At 39.1% G+C, this 22,718-nt stretch overlaps 1 protein-coding gene across 1 annotated transcript; it reads left to right on the plus strand.

The window, feature by feature from the left end:
• Positions 1-418: 418 nt before the first annotated feature.
• Positions 419-20,245, plus strand: LOC140134564 (sialic acid-binding Ig-like lectin 14). The gene is made up of 9 exons (XM_072154965.1): positions 419-552; positions 4,276-4,365; positions 6,334-6,699; positions 7,563-7,859; positions 9,418-9,447; positions 10,242-10,496; positions 13,443-13,563; positions 14,537-14,627; positions 19,701-20,245. The coding sequence occupies exons 2-9, from the start codon at positions 4,320-4,322 to the stop codon at positions 19,881-19,883; spliced, it is 1,389 nt and encodes a 462-aa protein (XP_072011066.1). The 5' UTR covers positions 419-552; positions 4,276-4,319; the 3' UTR covers positions 19,884-20,245.
• The last annotated feature ends 2,473 nt before the right edge of the window (positions 20,246-22,718 follow it).

Raw genomic sequence — 22,718 nt, forward strand, 5'->3', positions numbered from 1 at the left:
ATCTGACTGATTAGAATTGAACGCAGTATTTAAGATTCAAATTGCACTTACATGCACCAGGAAGAAGAAGGTGAACTCCGGGGACCTGAGGGGGGAAGCGACACATGCAGGATATCGGGTGTACAATCTTGGTGAATCGTGCCGAACTTCATCCTCGTCGGACAGTCTGGATCAGGTTACAGGACCGGGTAAGTAAATGTGCCTAAGAACACAGTTCAGACTAAAAAGCACCAAAAAGGATTCAGCGTCTTCTCAGTCGTTAGTGGGTTACAACAGATTCACTTGTGATAAACCAGATACAAATATAAGGGGGGTAATGTTTCCTTAGTTACTTGTGGTTGGGGAGTGGCCTGCATACCCGGACACAAGGGAAATGTTGTAATTGTCCCATCATACTTCTGCATTTCAGTTTGTGTCACTTTTTAGTCATTGAGGTGATCACACATCAGCTGCTCATCCACAAGATCCAAAACTGGTAGAGAAAGGCTTATTTCATATAACAATAAAAGCCGGACTGAAGAACAGGAGCCTCACAGTGAGGGATAATTCAAGGTAAGACGGGATTGTTCACGGTTAACTATTTCATGTAAGATACAATGGGGTTCTGAAGATATTTATGGCTGATTTACGGTTTAAACAATAGGGGTTTAATTATGCCCTACCAGGGGCAGCTCCCTTGTTAGGGCATGTGCTATGGGTACTGGGTGCCACAGACGAATCCATGGCCTAGAATGACATCTCCAGGAAAAATACAAAATATATATACTGTATATTTATAAATAAGTCTATAACAATAGTAAAACTCTTCTTTTAGGAGTATGGGTTGTCTCGCCCTTCATTCCGGGAAGAGAGTTGGTAGAACAAGCACAGTCACTGCCCATTATAGTGGATGGAATATATGGAAATATATGAGTGGTCATTCAGCTACAGAATTGGATCAGATTTGGAATATCGGCCATTATTAGTGTTACAAAATGCCAATGACAGATGTATCCACATAACTGCAGCTACAGGACAATCTGGTATTGATGTCCAACTCCTGGAGAGAAAATTGTACAATATTGAGACATAATGGACATCTGAGAGACTTAGATTTACATCAGGACCATTGATGGTCCCAACTAGATACATTGGGGTTATGTACTACTGGAACCCACTGATTTCAGTGTAGCCATGGTGGACATTCCCTTCCTATGAAGTGTAAGTGCCCCCCGTGATATTTGTGTCGATTACTGAGGCAATGTGAGCTGCAACTTTAATGATGTGTTTTTGGAGTATTTCTGGGGTGCCTTATGTGCCCACTACTCTCCAGTGTGTGCCACAGCCACTCAGAGGTCAGGATTTGGCTGATTCATACTCAGATCTTCTATAGTACATGCAGTGTGCATGAAGCCCAGTGGAGAAGCTCTATGGATCAACTTGACACAAGGAGTAAGGCTTAGAACAGTCAGCCCACGTTGTATTCAGGAAATATCATAGATATATTTATCTTTTTCTTCCAATTATATCAGATGTTTTTTTTTTTAACTTTTTAATCATGAAGGCGGAAAAGTCCAAGATTGCATTCAGCATGTGGCAATACAGAAGTGTCCTCCCGGAGCCATCCTCTTGGAAGGACTTGTCCACATATGAATGTCATGAAAAAGTGAACTTTCTAAGGAGATATTGTTTCAAGTATCACAAAGATAGACCCCATACATGGGGCACATGAACCTTTTGTTTAGGCTTTGTATTTTTTTGCAACTTTTTGTGGTACATGTGCACTTTTGCAATATTTTTTTGTGATCTAACTCCAAAGTTCACCCCTGTCTGGTTTTCTGCAGTGTTCTCTGAGTTATCACCTGGAGCTGGATGTAAGAGTTGCAGCTTTTTTCAAAAAGCCACAAAAATGTAGCAAATCCATACCTGCTGTTGTCTGGCAGAGGCAAGCTGTTTGCATTTAATGGGGATTTTTTTGTGACCTTTGTTCAAAAAAATACTTTAACTCTAATGTATGAAAAAGGCAAAACTTCTAAGACCAGCAAAAAATGGTAAAGAAAGCCAACAAACAAGGCCCAAACAAGGTACATGTGGCCCTATGTCTATGTGGGTGTCACCCAAGAGTTAATCTGGATAACCAATTGTGATCAATGTATTGTGCTTAATTGAGTTGATAGAAATTATGTTATATCTTAAAATGTAATTTTATAGATTGATACTTAAAGGGAACCCACCAGCAGGAATGTCATTTTTAGCTGGTGACAGGTTCCTATAGCCTATGATATACCGATTTTTATAAAGCCTTTGTCAGCATTCTGAATCATTTCAGTACTATATAAAACTTTATTTCACATTACCTGGCTTCCTACCAGCAGCTTGTGGCAAAGTCCCTGGGGAGTGTTTGTCTGTGTTAGTCATCTTTCCTCCACACTTATGGTGGTGTGAAGTAGAGGAAGAATGCACAAGGAGACATAGGCTACAGATGTCCCTTCCCCAGGGACTTACCACACGCTGCTAGTAAGGAGCCAGGTTATGTAAATTAATCATCTATAAGGTACTGAAATTATTTAAAATGCTGACAAAGACATTTTTAAAATCATCATAGAATGGGTTATTGGAACCTCTCACCAGCTAAAAATGACATTTCTGGTGACAGGTTCTCTTTAAGTATTTATCTATAAACCCTGGAGTTTTGGTCAAATCCATTCATACCTTTGTCAGCATTCTGAATTATTTCAGTACTTTATATAAATTTAATTCATATTACCTGGCTCCCTACCAGCAGCATATAAGTGAGTCCCAGAGGAGGTGCTGCTGCAGCCTGTGTGTGTCTCAGTCTTCTCAAAAGCCTTGAGTCCATGAAAAGATTTCACGATTTTACTGCTCCAAAATGTGTGACTTTTTCAGCTGGAAAAAAAGAACAAGAGAAAATACAAACCCCCTCGTTGCGTCACCTAACCCTTTTGACTCTGGTCATCACCTTATGGTGTTATCTAAGTGACCGCTGTGTTTTTCACCCATTAACTTTGGACCTTGGTTAACAAATGGTCTCCAGGCACCTGTTTACTGCTATGTATTTCCATAAATACAAAAAGCAAGCAGATGTGTATGAATACAAAACAGCAAACTTTATTAGAGACAAAATCTTTAAAAAGATTTAAAAAAAAAAATTAAAATCCCAAAATGGGTACAAATCCAAAACACTCCCCAGACCCAGACCTGATGAAATGGCAAGAAAATGTCAGGAGTGGTACATAGTAGACATTAGCATAGCAGATCAGCAAGTAAATGCAGGTAAATATACATTAGAGTGGTAAACTAAGTGCATAATACAATAATATACTCGTAAACACGTGGTGATATTACCACATAGAAGGTCTTGGTTGAGGAGAGCTGATGCCCTACGCCAGTGATGGCGAACCTTTTAGAGATCGAGTGCCCAAAATGAGACCCAAAACACACTAGCTTTTCCCAAAGTGCCAACACGGCAATTTAGGCAGTAACAAACTTACTGCTACCAGAATCTTTGAGCTCCAATCGAACCCTGTCCACGCCTTCTCTCTCTTCGGACAGGCCTAAGCAGCACAGGATGGGTCACTTTACAAAAGCAGGGCACTGCTTGGACTGCCTGAGACTGCAGGGAGGTGCCATGTCTGGAAAACTCTTTGCCTGGGAGACGGCCTGTGTGCCCACAGAGAGGCCTCCGAGTGCCTCCTCTGGCACCAGTGCCATAGGTCCGCCACTCCTGCCCTACGCGTATCGCCCGACTCGCGGGCTTCGTCAGGGGATGCCGGCTATGTATTTCCCTAGATATTACAACCATATAAAGGTCAAATAATGTGTTGCCTCAAAATATTATTCCCCTTTTGTACTGTGCATCATACCACATCCTAGCTTGAAAAAAAAATGATTTAGTTCCAACACAAGGTCATGATGCAATCATCCTAATGTAGTAATCATCTACTGTTAAAAATATTTAGGGGGTTTTAGCAAACTCTTGGAGGTTTTGTCCTAAGCAATGCTTCCCGTAAGCGGGGAGGGAGGAGGGTGATTGCACAGGCGGATACTTCCTAATTCTAACCCCTCAGTAAGTGACAACTTGTCAGCTGTTCTTACAAATCAGGACAACTAGAAGGTCCTCTTTTATGTACAATCAGTCTGGTATATGAGGAAGGGATATGATTAAGTCTTGTATATTGGCGATTCATCTTTGTGTGGGAGCTGCTTTGTGTCCAAAGTTTTTAAATATTGTGAGACTTTGTGTTAATGACGACCTTTTGTTTTTTTTTTACATAGAGATCGACTACATAAGACAGAACATGTGTGTTGTCTGACTTTTGATGGATTATTATCTGGCTTTCATTCTGCTTGCTCATCTGTGGAGCAGTAAGTATGATCTTCCATCCTCTAGTAGACTACGCCCAGTTGTCCATGTCCAGTAGTTGAAATCCAGATTACATATTTACTGTATGAGACAGTAGACAGGGACCCCTAACATCATCAACAGCTATGATATTAAAAACCTTGCCACCTGTTTGGACCAGGAAATACATCAACCACCTAGTCCAGTGATGGCAAACCTTTTAGACACGGAGTACCCAAACTATAACCAATACTCACTTAATTTTACTTATTACTACCTGCTCTTTCACAGGTTTAAATTGGCTAGGCACCTGAGGACACCAATACAGAAGATAGAAGGAGAAGAAGTTGGATTATCATTGTAGCTTCCTTCTGGGGTCCTGGGCTGCCTGGGACTGCAAGAGGCCTTGAGTCCTGTTTGGCAAACTCTACCCTGGGGTGATGGCATGGGTGCCCATAGAGAGGGCTCTGAATGCCACCTCTGGCACCCGTGCCATAGGTTCGCCACCACTGACCTAGTCCATATTCATGGAGAAAAAGTGAGCATGTGAAACCAAGGTGGTGGAATGTCTTTTCATTCTTCTTTCATGCTGTTCTTTGCATCCCCTTTACCTAATGAGACTAAAGGGAATGTTGCTCCAATGATCACGTGCAAAAAAAATCTGGGTAGTGGAACCGATTTACAGAGCAAGCGGAAATCACCAGCTCTGGTGTCATGGGTTGGACATTTTGAGATGGAATCTATACTCAGGATATGAAAATCTAATAATAGCCTCTAGATTGTACCATCTGACAACATGGACCATGGATAACAAAAAAAATGAAAATGTTGACTAAAATCTATCATGTACAACTCTAATTGTGTAAAATAGTACCTCGTTTTTTTCTCACGAACATCTATGATTCGTTAACCCATATACATCAAAATATTACATATATAGCTAATTAAAATGGCTCTTTGGGTGACATTTGTTGAGGTCCATGATTTCAGGGGAGCATAACCCCAAAGTTTCTATATGTTCTATTAAAATACCTTAGTGGGATCGTGAACAGACAAACTGAAAACAGAGATGACACCACAATAAGTGTCCAAGTGGTTCAGAATCAGACAGATGGTTTGGCTAGGCAAGTAACTGGTCTACAAGTCTACATCGGAACAATTCCAAAACAACAATTAGAGCATTACTTCTTTGTAAAGACTCTTCTATCCTTCTGCTCTCGTAGAGATCCTCCATGTTTTTGGTTGTTTTTACATTTTTACCATCTCAACGAAGACCCTGTCCATCATCATATAAATCGTGTTACCCAATGCTGTGCCTGTTATTTTTGCCAACTTACTATTTCCTACACAATGGAGTGTTTTTTTTTTCCCTGTTTGTGCTTTAACATGAATAAATTTGACAATATTCTATTGTTTTTCATTATTTTCCAGCACTGGTAGGGGTCTCTTATGGTTGCTTTCTAATAAAATACTATACAGGCAGTCCCCTCCTTCAGAACACCCGACTTACAGACAGACCTCTGGATGTTGATTATTACTGTACATTAGTCCCAGGCTACAATAAGTTATCAAAGGCGTCTGTAATTAAGAATTATTGTTATCCTGGTTCTTATGACTATCCAAAAGTTTTAAAATCCAATTGTCACAGAGATCAAAACATTTTTGGCTGGGGTTACAATTATAAAATATACAGTTCTGACTTACATACAAATTCAACTTAAAAACAATCCTGTACATAACCCGAGGACAGTCTGTATAAGTACATTTTTTGCTAACCGTCTTTAAATATGTATAGCTGAGCCTACTAGAAGGTCTGGAACCCATAGATGAGTTAGATGGTCCATGTGGATCTCTTCTGGGCCCGTTTTAGCACATTTTTTTCCAAAATGCTAAGGATATTTAAATTGCCTGGACTGTTAATACAGATTTTCAAACATTTCTATTTCTTGAATTTATGTTTGTAATTTGTTTTATTTAATTTTTAATTACAGATACAGATTGTCAGGGGATTCCTGGATATGAATTAAAAGTAAATAAAACTGTGGATGTACAGAGGGGTCTGTGTGTTCGTGTTCCCTGCACATTTATTGTGCCCTTGAATATAAGACTAACTAAAGGTATCGCTGGAATCTGGTTTCATTTTATCGAAGGATCAGGTCAACATGTGGCTTTTCGGGTGAACAATAAACATTATTCAAATGGACGATTCTACCTGATCGGAGATGTGACCAGAGGAGACTGTTCCTTTATCATAGAAGGAGCCATGAATGAAGATGCGGGTTCCTATGGTTTCAGAATTGTGGATGAAGAGACAAAATTACTCTATCCAGACGTCCTGCCTAATGTCCAAGTAACAGGCGAGTGCAATTGGAATATCAACAAGGGAAACATTTACCGGGCTACTCTACATGGAACATTTCCCTATTTTCCAAATGCTCTCCGATGCTAAAATCCACTTTTAATTCTTGCTTATGGGATATGATTTGCCCTTTCGAAAAAACTCCTCCTCTACAGTTTCCTTTCAGCCACTCATCTCCATCTGTTTGTTGCTACAGGAAGCTGCCTGAGCAAAAAGGTTAAAAGCTTGATCGTTCCTTTTGATTTTCATCCTTTAACTCCTCTTTAGGGTTCTGGACTTAACACTGTTAGGGTCACAAGGGCGCTACCTCTCAAAGTAGTCCCAGTATAGAGGGCAGGAGACACAGGTGAGTCAAAAATGGAGGTATAAGTCAAAAATGGAGGTATAAAGCATCAAAGTAACAGGCAGAGAAGCAGTAAAAGATGTAAGGTGGGTACTCTTTACATAGAAATCCATGAAATAGGTCGGGGCAGGCAGAGTGGATTCCAAGTTGGACAACAACTACAGGGTCAAACGGAGGAACTCAGAAAAAGAAGGACACCTTCACAACATATCAAATAATTCTCACCGAGGGTTGTCTGCCATAATATATTGAGGCCAATTTAGGACATTACAATAAAACAAGTCATAAAAAACAACAGAAGGTCCATAGAAAAGTGAAAATTACAGTGCCAGCCTTGGAAACGCTTTGAAGGTGGTCATCATATTAGATAGCAGAAGGTTGAATGGATCTAGCAAACGTTCTCCTTACCATTGCAGTCCCTATTGGCCATTGCAAGTGGCTGTGGATGTGAAATGAAGCCAAATACACAAGAGGCTTAAGCATTTGATAGATTTTCACATTATTTTGTATTTTCTTAGAATTCACTGAAAAACCTACAATCTCTTTTGCGCGGCTGGTGGAGGGGAAGGAGGTGACATTGACCTGTACAAGTCCTGGGAGATGTCGGAAGGTAACACCAGAAATTTCATGGATTGGAAAGGTGTCCAATAGAAGAATTATAAATTATGAAATTACCCGTGATGACGGCAGCCGATCCTTCCACTCCAATATCACATTCACCCCAGGAAAATCAGACAACAACTCCCCATTATACTGTACGGTGACCCTAAAAACAGGAGTCTCCACAACGGAGAAGCAAAGCCTGAGTGTTGAGTGTAAGTTAACAACATGTTTTAACAATTATGTCATGACCTTAATTGTATCACAGTAGTTTTATTATTACGACACGGTATAACATTATCATTCGATTACCCTTCATTTAGTACTAAGTGGCACTCGCTACTTTACTGTAGGGTTTACAATATTCACAGTCACAGTCTATGGTGCTGGTGACACTGGATCGCAGTATTATTTAGACAATGTTTAGGAAATATTCTATCACTATTTTAAGCATTTACCACTAGAAATGACCGATTCCAAACTCTAATATTGCTGGATTGGCAGCCAAACAGTCAATCCGGCAAATTGACGCACTGGACCAATAGCCATGGCTACGATTGACGAGAGGTGTCCCCCTGGCCAATCACAGCCATAGATAGTTTGCCAGGGGGCCAATCCAGTAATATGTCCAGCTTGTGCCGTACGGACCCTATCCCCGGACCTAAAATTAGAGTTTGGGTCCACTCATCTCTATTTACGACTGACCACTGTAGTGACAGTATGAAAGGTCTTGTAGGATCATTTAAACACTATCCCAGAGTGCCCATAAAAATACTAAATTCTATATTTTGCATAAAATATTTTTGCCTAAATATTATTGTTATAAGCGTCCACTGAGTAATCCATTGCATTGGGGTTATTGGGGTTCACTGTCCCCCTTATTTTTAAACAACCTACACACGGAATGGGGCAGATTTACTTACCCGGTCCCATCGCGATCCCACGGTGCATTGTCCGACGTGGATTCGGGTCCGGCACGATTCACTAAGATCATACGCCTGAGTTCCTTCCTGTGTCGCTGCTGTGCTGAGGTCCACCGGAGTTCACCTTCTTCTTCCTGGGGCATGTAAGTGCTTGATCTTGCGACACAAATTCTTTTTTAAATTACGCGTTTTTTCCGAATCCGTTGGGTTGTCCGACGGCCACACCCACAATTTCTGTTGCGTGAAAGCCAGCGCCGATGCAACACAATCTCGGGGCAATTCTGCGCAAATCGGAAATATTCCGGAAAGCCGACGAAAGTGCGGAGTTCGGATCCTTAGTAAATGAGCCTCAATATGTTATTACTGGATAGTGGGGATGTGCCCCATAGCACTTCTGCAATCAACTGTATTTTTTGTCAATGGCTTACAGCATAGATAGGTCATTCATAATATATGGGGCTGGAAACCCCCTTTAAGTCAACTAACAAGTCCATTTCATTCTACCAATTTTTGAAGATGGATCCATTCTATCAATAAAGCATCAGATTCGGCGAGCCTCTTTTTCACACGTCTCTTATCACTAACAAAAATAACCGAATCTAAATATTAGCACCAGAAGCTCCCGGATAAAGTGCCACATAGTGGAGTTATGTCCCCATAAAAACCCAAACTACATGAACTTTAGGAAATTCAAACAATAGAGCAAAAATACAATAGGAAAAACAATATTATACCATCTCCAGGCAGCAATCCTAAAAAATGAGAGGGGGTAGCACATAGAAATTCTGTTGTTTTACAATCTAGAACTTAATCTAGAACATCATTTTAAGTATTGTCTTTCTTTTTGCAGATTCTCCATCTATAAATATCACCATTGAAGGTAAATAAATGATCATTGAAGTATCCTTGAAGCGTAACCATCATTTGAGATCATTTGTAATATCATGTGTAGTATTATATTATTAGTATTATATACTTTATTAGGAATTTCTACTTAGTTTGTAAAGAAACAGTCTGCAAAGTTCCCTCTTGTAGAGATCCCTATTCCAGCCTGCGTAGTGTGAGTCTATGGGGCTGACTATGAGCTCACATCTAATGATACTGTTCACAGCTGTGACCAATGAGGAGTAACCCCTTCACTCTCAACTTGATGTTTGATAGCACATAGCATACTACAGCCAGGGAGAGAGCAGAAAAGGGGCTGTGCAGACACAGAGGAGAGAATGTCTGGTTTTCAAACTTTAAAACTTGGTTATTTTCCAGTCTAAGGCTTCATTCAGACAAACGTGTGCTTGCCAAGCCGTAGACTGGGTGAGCACACATTGTTGCGCGGGAGAGGGGAGGATACAGTTGAGTGTGTCCTCACACTGCTTTGCTCTGTGCTCTCTGCTGTCAGTGTAAGATACTGCCCCTGGAGAGATGTGTAATGATACCTCCATGTAAGTTAGTATTAGCAGCAGGACTGTGAAATATAGATTTATATTCCAGGATGTAGCTGTACTTTGTGTAACAGGTGCAGTTCTGTGCGAATCTCAGGAAGCTTCTGGTTAGCTATTAGAGCACGTGGTCTTGTGAACAGTTTGAATGCAGAGATCAAAAAACACAGCTGCAATCCTGGAATAAGAAAGATATGATATGAAACATAAAAATGTAACTAGTATTTTACTCTCTAAGGTGTTGTTACCAGCGACACGAGCTCAGTGACTGTGAAGGACGGGGATACTATTACTATGAGATGCTCTGTAGACAGTAACCCCAAAGCCTCCATCACTTGGTATAAAGAAGACGCGGTGGTCAACTGGACTAGAAGCTTCCAGACCATCAGCCTCACACTCACCAATGTTACCCCAAGTGATGCTGGGAGATTTCTATGTTCTGCGGAGAATGAGCATGGAGTCATAAATAAGACGTTTCACATCATACATCATGGTAAGTAAAGGACGTCTCGATTATATATAATACTAGCTGTAGCTCTCGACAATGCCCGGGGTAGTTAGCTATAACAAAATAGAATGGGTTAACAAAAAATATTTTATATGTATCTATAGAATGTTTCAGACTTTCTCCGACCATCTCTGTCACTGTATCTTTCAGTGACTGCCTGTCTCTGGCAGTCTCTTTCAGTGACTGTCTGTCTTGGACACTCTCATACCAGTGACTGTCTCGGACACTCTCATTCCAGTGACCATCTAGGACACTCTCAATTCCAGTGACTGTCCCGGACACTCTCAATTCCAGTGACTGTCTCGGACACTCTCAATTCCAGTGACTGTCTCGGACACTCTCAATTCCAGTGATAGTCTTGAACACTCTCATTCCAATGACTGTCTCTGATACTCTCATTCCAGTGACTGTCTCGGACAATCTCAATTCCAGTGACTGTCTCTGTTACTCTCATTCCAGTGACTGACTCTGTCTCCAACTGTCACTTTGTCTATGGGCGGATTTATCAGAAGTGTCTGAGAGCTGAACTGCTCTAGTTTTCCATGGCAACCAATCAGAGCTCAAGTTTCATTTCCCCACACATAACAGCTGTTCTCTGATTGGTTTCCATGGGCAACTGGAACAGTTTTACCTCTTCCGATTTTTACACTTCTGATAAGTCTCCCCCTATCTCTGTATCTCTCTCCATCTTTCCTCACACATAAGGGTCTTCTACTCATTGCCTATAGTAACCAATCACAGCTTAGAGCTCATATTAATGACCTGTGGCAGAGCAGCAACCAATCACGGCTCAGCTTCCAACTGCCACAGCAGCAGCAGACAATGGCTCCTGTATATGGTGGGTAACAAGTGGATTTTGGAAAGCATGGGGTGAAAATTTTAGCTCAAAACCGAATCTTTGACGTTCCCTGAGTCACAGAGAGTGGCTGATGATTGTACAGATTCCTTTATTGGACATACATGCATATACACGCACATACACTCACACATACAAACATTTAACCAGACACATATACACACATATACACACATACATACATACATACACATACATATACACACAAATACATACATACATACATACACATACATATACACACACATATATACACACACATACATACATACATACACATACATACACACACACATACATAAAACCTATCTACAAAAAAGCCATTCCAACCAAAGAAATTATAAAGTATAATTAATCTTTATTACAAACCAAATGACAAACACTTTAAAAGCAACAAGAACAGGCTGGTCACATAGAAGGGAAAGCGGAGACACTACACAAAATCAGACGAATCTTGCAGGGTGATGCATGGGGATGGGTGCTACCCTCCTGAGGGGAGGTGTGCCTGAGGAGATATGCTATAAATCCAAAAGGGGGAGTAGTCCTAAAATCAATGTACAATGTTTAAGGTGCATAGTGCCTGTGCATCCCAATGGGGGGCATATCTTGATCTAAAAGCACACATTTCATTATAGCTTATCATGGAACACATAAGACAATTCTATTATATGTCCTATTCTAAAGGTAAACAAGTATATTTGTCATGATAGCGGTAAAGTAATCATATTGCACATACCCATTGTAGTGAGTTCGCCTGCCGTCTGACACAGAAGCCCCGACGCGCGTTTCGGCGCTAGCCTTCGTCTGCTTTTAGATCAAGATATGCCCCCCATTGGGATGCACAGGCACTATGCACCTTAAACATTGTACATTGATTTTAGGACTACTCCCCCTTTTGGATTTATAGCATATCTCCTCAGGCACACCTCCCCTCAGGAGGGTAGCACCCATCCCCATGCATCACCCTGCAAGATTCGTCTGATTTTGTGTAGTGTCTCCGCTTTCCCTTCTATGTGACCAGCCTGTTCTTGTTGCTTTTAAAGTGTTTGTCATTTGGTTTGTAATAAAGATTAATTATACTTTATAATTTCTTTGGTTGGAATGGCTTTTTTGTAGATAGGTTTTGTGTTTATTGAAGTCAACCATGATGTATATGTAGGAGTCTACCTCAACAGTGGAATATGAGAAGGAAACTTAGGGAAATACAGATTTAAAAAAAATTTTATGCCACATGCCACCATACTCCCTCCACTGTATGTATATGTGTGCAGCTGCACTATTAGTACACACACATACATCCAGACACTCAGCTTTATATATTGGATACATACAGATATAAGTGTGCGAGTTCCATGATTTAGTAAAAACCATGTTACAAATAGGTGATGTGAGCCTGGTCCCTTGCCTCAGGCTTTTAGTCTAACCCCATATACCTCACAGAATGGACAACAATGGGTGGGAGGGGGGGGCTGAACTTGACCCTCAGGCAGACTATTGAGAGATGGATGATACAATAATGACTACAAAGAAAGGCTACATTTACACAGCCGGGCATACCGCCGTGCGCTGGAGAGGAGGAGGAGGTGCCCCCTCCATAGAGAACACGGAGAAAGAGAGAGCATGCTCTATTGTTTCCCCGTGTATGCCGCCGGGCCGCCATTGCCGTCTATGGGGACTTATATGCGGCTGCAAATACATCCCCAAAGACGGCCGTGTGATTGCACCCGTAGTTACATAAAACATGACAGGTTTCAGATGGAAATACCAAGCACCAGCTCAGGGTGAGCTTATTTTTGCTAGTGTTTTAAACTGCTGTATTGCGGTTTAAAACACTTTTTAAACTTTATAGCCGGCGCGCGGCTCTCCTTCACGTCCTATGTAGCCGCGCGCACGGTAAGCGCCGAGCGCGTACCTCCCTGTGCCGGCTATAAAGTTTAAAAAGTGTTTTAAACCGCAATACAGCTCGGTATTTCCATCTGAAACCTGCCACTTCAAGTGGTAGGTTTCCTTTAATAATGTATTTGGTGTTTTTTTTAATTAATACTGTTTGAACAATATCTTTTTTATGTTTTTAGGAGAAGAGTCAAAGTCAAAGATCACCGGAGACAACACCGCGATAGCGGCTGCAGTAGGCGGAGTTATTTCACTAGTCCTGATATTGGTGGTGGGAGCGGTATTATTTATATACTTCAGGAAGTAAGTCTGATACAAGTCATCACATATAAGCTAAAATTGTGCCAAACCAGGGGTATGGCTGGGTAATGGGGGGGGGGGGGCAAGGGGAGTAACCCACAAGCCACCCTAACATGGCGATGACATTTAGATACAAGGCAATAGCAGTGAGCAACATATCTAAAAGATAAGAAAGAAGCAACAATAGCTACATAATTATGAATACAACAAATATTCGTGAGACCCCTCCTTCCCCATTACAATACATTTACTTATCTGTGGGGTCATTTCATTCTGATATATAAGTGAAGCAAAAAAATATTGAAAATCAATGGTACCCTATAGAATCTATACATTGCAATGAGTTCTGTAAGATCAGGTCTGTGATCTTATCAGATATAAAATCCCTGCCTAATGTGAACTTGGCTTAACCAAAAAAATTTGCATTGTAAAATGTTCCTCTTCCTGAATATATATACAAGATAGGTTTCATAGGTTTGTACTTAAGTTGAATTTGTATGTAAGTCGAAATTGCATAGTTTATAATTGTAGATCCAGATAATTTTTTTCTTTTGTCCCAGTGACCATTAGATTTTCAAAATTTTTTCTGTAATTGGACAAAGGATTATCAATAAAGCTTCATTACAGACACCTTACAGCTGATCATTGCAGCCTGGGACTATAGTAACATCCAGAGACTTCACCAGAGGTCACACGGGGAAGAGAGGTTCGTCTTTGACTAGGGGTCGTCTGTAAGTCAAACTTACAGACAAACTTTAAAATAATGATTATCAAGACCTTTATCTATACAGTTAATCCATTGTAGAAAAAAACAACAATTAGGGCGGGGGGGGGGGGGGGTAAATACAGAAATCTATAGTCTTCTATAGTCTTAGCTGAAAGATACAATATAAACAAACTCAAACTGTGTGTCCCTGGCAAAATGATATCATATTTCTTCTTTTTGAAAGTTTACACTAATTTTTTTGCCTTTCAGAAAAAGACAACAAAATATTAATGGGAACCTAAAGGACATTCCTATAAATGACTCTGATGCAATATACTGCAGTCCGGAATTTACTACACCTGTAAGTCTCCCTCATGTCCAAATAACCAAGTGTAAAGATTTCCTACTGCAAGGGGGAGGGATGAGTCACATGATGACATGATTACCTTAGTATAAAAATATAATACTGCCCCCTATGTACAAGAATATAACTACTATAATACTGCCTCCTATGTACAAGAATATAACTACTATAATAATGCCCCCTATGTACAAGTATATAACTACTATAATACTGCCCCCTATGTACAAGAATATAACTACTATAATACCGCCCCCTATGTACAAGACTATAACTACTATAATAATGCCCCCTATGTACAAGTATATAACTACTATAATACTGCCCCCTATGTACAAGAATATAACTACTATAATACCGCCCCCTATGTACAAGACTATAACTACTATAATAATGCCCCCTATGTACAAGTATATAACTACTATAATACTGCCCCCTATGTACAAGAATATAGCTACTATAATACTACCCCCTATGTACAGGATAATATCTACTATAATACTGCCCCCTATGTACATGAATATTACTACTATAATACTGCCCTCTATGAACAAGAATATAACTACTATAATACTGCCCCTATGTACAAGAATATAACTACTATAATACTGCCCCTATGTACAAGAATATAACTACTATAATACTGCCCCTATGTACCAGAATATAACTACTATAATACTGCCCTTATGTACAAGAATATAACTACTATAACAATGCCCCATATGTACAAGAATATAACTACTATAATACTGCCCCATATGTACAAGAATATAACTACTATAATACTGCCCCTTATGTACCAGAATATAACTACTATAATACTGCCCCCTATGTATAAGAATATAACTACTATAATACTGCCCCTATGTACAGGAATATAACTACTATAATACTGCCCCCTATGTACAAGAATATAACTACTATAATACTGCCCCCTATGTACAAGAATATAACTACTATAATACTGCCCCCTATGTACAAGAATATAACTACTATAATACTGCACCTATGTACAAGAATATAACTACTATAATACTGCCCTCTATGTAGAAGAATATAACTACTATAATACTGCCCCTATGTACAGGAATATAACTACTATAATACTGCCCCTATGTACAGGAATATAACTACTATAATACTGCCCCCTATGTACAGGAATATAACTACTATAATACTGCCCTCTATGTACAAGAATATAACTACTATAATACTGCCTCCTATGTACAGGAATATAACTACTATAATACTCCCCCTATGTACAGGAATATAACTACTATAATACTGCCCCCTATGTAAAGGAATATATCTACTATTATACAGCCCTCTATGTACAAGAATATAACTACTATAATACTGCCCCCTATATAGAGGAATATAACTACTATAATACTGCCCCCTATGTACAAGAATATTACTACTATAATACTGCCCCTATGTACAAGAATATAACTACTATAATACTGCCCCCTATGTACAGGATAATATCTGCTATAATACTGCCCCCTATGTAAAAGAATGTAACTACTATAATACCGCCCCCTATGTACAGGAATATATCTACTATTATACAGCCCTCTATGTACAAGAATATAACTACTATAATACTGCCCCATATGTACAAGAATATAACTACTATAATACTGCCCCTATGTACCAGAATATAACTACTATAATACTGCCTCCTATGTACAGGAATATAACTACTATAATAATGCCCCTATGTACAGGAATATAACTACTATAATAATGCCCCTATGTACAAGAATATAACTACTATAATACTGCCCTCTATGTACAAGAATATAACTACTATAATACTGCCCCTATGTACAGGAATATAACTACTATAATAATGCCCCTATGTACAGGAATATAACTACTATAATACTGCCCCCTATGTAAAGGAATATATCTACTATTATACAGCCCTCTATGTACAAGAATATAACTACTATAATACTGCCCCCTATATACAGGAATATAACTACTATAATACTGCCCCCTATGTACAAGAATATTACTACTATAATACTGCCCCTATGTACAAGAATATAACTACTATAATACTGCCCCCTATGTACAGGATAATATCTGCTATAATACTGCCCCCTATGTAAAAGAATATAACTACTATAATACCGCCCCCTATGTACAGGAATATATCTACTATTATACAGCCCTCTATGTACAAGAATATAACTACTATAATACTGCCCCATATGTACAAGAATATAACTACTATAATACTGCCCCTATGTACCAGAATATAACTACTATAATACTGCCCTCTATGTACAAGAATATAACTACTATAATACTGCCCCTATGTACAGGAATATAACTACTATAATACTGCCCCCTATGTACAAGAAATAATTACTATAATACTGCCCCTATGTACAAGAATATAACTACTATAATTCTGCCCCTATGTACAAGAATATAACTACTATAATTCTGCCCCCTATGTACAAGAATATAACTACTATAATACTGCCCCTTATGTACAGGAATATAACTACTATAATACTGCCCCCTATGTACAGGAATATAACTACTATAATACTGCCCCTATGTACAACAATATTACCACTATAATACTGCCACTATGTACAAAAATATAACTACTATAATTCTGTCCCTTATGTACAGGAATATAACTACTATAATACTGCCCCCTATGCACAGGAATATAACTACTATAATACTGCCCCCTATGCACAGGAATATAACTACTATAATACTACCCCCTATGTACAAGAATATAACTACTATAATACTACCCCCTATGTACAAGAATATAACTACTATAATACTGCCCCCTATGTACTAGAATATAACTACTATAATACTGCCCCTTATTTACAAGAATATAACAACTATAATACTGCCCCCTATGTACAGGAATATAACTACTATAATACTGCCCCCTATGTACAAGTATATAACTACTATAATACTGCCCCCTATGTACAAGTATATAACTACTATAATACTGCCCCTTATTTACAAGAATATAACTACTATAATACTGCCCCCTATGTACAAGTATATAACTTCTATAATACTGCCCCCTATGTACAAGAATATAACTACTATAATACTACCCCCTATGTACAAGAATATAACTACTATAATACTGCCCCCTGTGTACAAGAATATAACTACTATAATACTGTCCCTATGTACAAGAATATAACTACTATAATACCGCCCCCTATGTACAAGAATATAACTACTATAATAATACTCCTTATGTACAGGAATATAACTACTATAATACTGCCCCCTTTGTACAGGAATATAACTACTATAATACTGCCCCTTATTTACAAGAATATAACTACTATAATACTGCCCCCTATGTACAAGAATATAACTACTATAATACTGCCCCTTATGTACAAGAATATAACTACTATAATACTGCCCCCTATGTACAGGAATATAACTACTATAATACTGCCCCCTTTGTACAAGAATATAACTACTATAATACTGCCCACTATGTACAAGAATATAACTACTATAATACTGCCCATATGTACAAGAATATAACTACTATAATACTGCCCCCTATGTACTGGATTATAACTACTATTATACTGCCCCCTATGTACTAGAATATAACTACTATAATACTGCCCCTTATTTACAAGAATATAACTACTATAATACTGCCCCCTATGTACAAGTATATAACTACTATAATACTGCCCCCTATGTACAAGAATATAACTACTATAATACTACCCCCTATGTACAAGAATATAACTACTATAATACTGCCCCCTGTGTACAAGAATATAACTACTATAATACTGTCCCTATGTACAAGAATATAACTACTATAATACCGCCCCCTATGTACAAGAATATAACTACTATAATAATACTCCTTATGTACAGGAATATAACTACTATAATACTGCCCCCTTTGTACAGGAATATAACTACTATAATACTGCCCCTTATTTACAAGAATATAACTACTATAATACTGCCCCCTATGTACAAGAATATAACTACTATAATTCTGCCCCTTATGTACAAGAATATAACAACTATAATACTGCCCCCTATGTACAGGAATATAACTACTATAATACTGCCCCCTTTGTACAAGAATATAACTACTATAATACTGCCCACTATGTACAAGAATATAACTACTATAATACTGTCCCCTATGTACAAGAATATAACTACTATAATACTTCCCATATGTACAAGAATATAACTACTATAATACTGCCCCCTATGTACAAGAATATAACTACTATAATACTGCCCCCTATGTACAAGAATATAACTACTATAATACTGCTCCTATGTACAGGAATATAACAACTATAATACTGCCCCCTATGTACAAGAATATAACTGCTATAATACTGCCCCCTATGTGTAAGAATATAACTACTATAATACTGCCCCCTATGTACAAGAATATAACTACTATAATACTGCTCCCTATGTACAGGAATATAACTACTATAATACTGCCCCCTATGTACAAGAATATAACTACTATAATACTGCCCCCTATGTACAAGAATATAACTACTATAATACTGCCCCCTATGTACAGGAATATAACTACTATAATACTGCCCCCTATGTACAAGAATATAACTACTATAATACTGCCCCCTATGTACAAGAATATAACTACTATAATACTGCCCCCTATGTACAAGAATATAACTACTATAATACTGCCCCTATGTACAGGAATATAACTACTATAATACTGCCCCCTATGTACAAGAATATAACTACTATAATACTGCCCCCTATGTACAGGAATATAACTACTATAATACTGCCCCCTATGTACAAGAATATAACTACTATAATACTGCCCCCTATGTACAAGAATATAACTACTATAATACTGCCCCCTATGTACAGGAATATAACTACTATAATACTGCCCCCTATGTACAAGAATATAACTACTATAATACTGCCCCCTATGTACAGGAATATAACTACTATAATACTGCCCCCTATGTACAAGAATATATCTACTATAATATTTCCTGTTTGATGTTGGGCATCTTCTAGGATACTTATCCATCAGAACATTCTCCACCGAAAAACCTCAAATCTTCTGCAGGAGATGATTCAGTCTATAATGAGGATGTGCAATATGCGAGTGTTAACTTCTCAAAACAGAAATCTAATCAGGTCGTTCCTGAAGACATGGAGATAGAATATTCAGAAATAAGGAAGACGCGACGTGTGTGACCCCATAGAGTCTCCAAGCAGATCAACTTTTCCAGGCAAATTCTGGCGCATGTGATATCACACGGCGCAGTGATGGACATAGACTGGTCTATATACTGTTCAGTGGCCATGCTGGAGAACTGCAATTACCAGGCTTGGTCATTGTATAATGGATGGAGATGTCTACTTCATTCTCCGTCTTCTGGTTCTTGAGGCTCCTGGAACAGCAGGATTTCTCACCAATCTGATGAGGATGGATCAGCCGTATAACAAACAATCCCAGACTGAACACCTAATTAATTTCACATATTGAGCATTCTGAAATGTAAAGCATTGCACCATATTGTGGTTCTAAATAAAGAATATTTTTGTTATTATCACTATGATGAGGAGTTTTAGGATTTGAAGAAGTAGGGGCTCTCGATCCATGGACTAGGGGCACATCCTCCAATTCCTCTACCACTACATGAGTGCCATGGACTATCAATGTGTCCTGCTCAGATATGGATCTCAACTTCCATAAAGTCCTCCTGGGTCCCATCGATGACACATTTTAAGGATAGTGCAACAATATATTTTCCAGGAAAATCCCACCGAAGCCAATGACTAGGGTTCATATTGTCACTGTGGAATTATCTCTTTCCTTCCTCTTTTGTATTGGTCCCAGCTCACCATGAACACTTCCTCCGGCCACAACTTGTGTCTGCAAAATTCTCCAAACAGCCAACCTTGGCTTCTAGATAATCCAATAAACTACGTACCGGTCCCCCATAGTTGTCTCCTGTCCCAGCCACACATAGTTCCCCCTTTCATTGCCACATTGTTCCCATTGCCACTTACAATGTCCCCTCTTGAAAATTACCTTTGGCGTAAAATTGCCTAAAATCTCTTACAGTGCCCCGTTCTACCAATGTGTCTCTGATGGTGTCTACTCTAATATGGTCGTTAAGAATTGTGAGCTTCGAGAGAGCGTTCTAGATTGGTATGTTATTTCTCAGGTTCTCTAAAGCAGCCGGTTCAGGAACATTCTGGGAGAACTGCCTTAAACCAATCTAAAATGTCCAAAATTTTACAAATTCAAGAAAGATAGAGGTCAAGGATCCCTTAAGAGCACTCGAAATCCATACAATATGAAGATGTAGGAGAATTTGATTCCCCCTTCTCTTTAGAGGTCATTGTACAGGGAGGGGGAGGAGATAAGCTTTGACATCATCTATTGTCAGTAGTGATGTAATGATGGGTCATTGTTATCTATATAGAGGTCATTGTACAGGGAGGGGGAGGAGATAAGCTGTGACATCATCTATTGTCTGTAGTGAGGTAATGATAGGTCAGTGTTATCTATATAGAGGCCATTGTACAGGGAGGGGGAGGAGATAAGCTGTGACATCATCTATTGTCAGTAGTGATGTAATGATGGGTCAGTGTTATATATATAGAGCTCATTGTACAGGGAGGGGGAGGAGATAAGCTGTGACATCATCTATTGTAAGTAGTGATGTAACGATGGGTCAGTATTATCTATATAGAGGTCATTGTACAGGGAGGGGGAGGAGATAAGCTGTGACATCATCTATTGTCAGTAGTGATGTAATGATGGGTCAGTGTTATCTATATAGAGGCCATTGTACAGGGAGGGGGAGGAGATAAGCTGTGACATCATCTATTGTCAGTAGTGATGTAATGATGGGTCAGTGTTATATATATAGAGCTCATTGTACAGGGAGGGGGAGGAGATAAGCTGTGACATCATCTATTGTCAGTAGTGATGTAACGATGGGTCAGTATTATCTATATAGAGGTCATTGTACAGGGAGGGGGAGGGGATAAGCTGTGACATCATCTATTTTCAGTAGTGATGTAATGATGGGTCAGTGTTATCCATATAGAGGTCATTGTACAGGGAGGAGGAGGAGATAAGCTGTGACATCATCTATTGTTAGTAGTGATGTAATGATGGGTCAGTGTTATCTATATAGAGGTCATTGTACAGGGAGGGGGAGGAGATAAGCTGTGACATCATCTATTGTCAGTAGTGATGTAACGATGGGTCAGTATTATCTATATAGAGGTCATTGTACAGGAAGGGGGAGGGGATAAGCTGTGACATCATCTATTGTCAGTAGTGATGTAATGATAGGTCAGTGTTATCTATATAGAGGTCATTGTACAGGAGGGGGAGGGGATAAGCTGTGACATCATCTATTGTGTCAGCAGTAATGTAAACATGGGTCAGTGTTATCTATATAGAGGTCATTGTACAGGAGGGGGAGGGGATAAGCTGTGACATCATCTACTGTGTCAGCAGTGATGTAATGATGGGTCAGTGTTAGCTATATAGAGGTCATTGTACAGGGAGGAGGAGGAGATAAGCTGTGACATCATCTATTGTCAGAAGTGATGTAATGATCGGTCAGTGTTATCTATATAGAGGTCATTGTACAGGAGGGGGAGGGGATAAGCTGTGACATCATCTATTGTGTCAGCAGTAATGTAAACATGGGTCAGTGTTATCTATATAGAGGTCATTGTACAGGAGGGGGAGGGGATAAGCTGTGAGATCATCTATTGTGTCAGCAGTGATGTAATGATGGGTCAGTGTTATCTATATAGAGGTCATTGTACAGGGATCGGAGGAGATAAGCTGTGACATCATCTATTGTCAGAAGTGATGTAATGATGGGTCAGTGTTATCTATATAGAGGTCATTGTACAGGGAGGGGAGGGGATAAGCTGAGACATCATCTATTGTGTCAGCAGTGATGTAATGATGGGTCAGTGTTATCTATATAGAAGTCATTGTGCAGGGAGGAGGAGGAGATAAGCTGTGACATCATTTATTGTCAGTAGTGATAT

This window comes from Engystomops pustulosus, chromosome 6 (assembly GCF_040894005.1).
Source record: "Engystomops pustulosus chromosome 6, aEngPut4.maternal, whole genome shotgun sequence".
In the NCBI taxonomy this organism is placed as follows: domain Eukaryota; kingdom Metazoa; phylum Chordata; class Amphibia; order Anura; family Leptodactylidae; genus Engystomops; species Engystomops pustulosus.

Coding starts and splice junctions, on each gene's coding strand:
- LOC140134564 (XM_072154965.1), top strand. CDS start 4,320: ATGGATTATTATCTGGCTTTCATTCTGCTTGCTCATCTGTGGAGCA. Junction 9,448..10,241: donor TATAAATATCACCATTGAAG/GTAAATAAATGA, acceptor TTACTCTCTAAG/GTGTTGTTACCAGCGACACG. Junction 10,497..13,442: donor GTTTCACATCATACATCATG/GTAAGTAAAGGA, acceptor TTATGTTTTTAG/GAGAAGAGTCAAAGTCAAAG.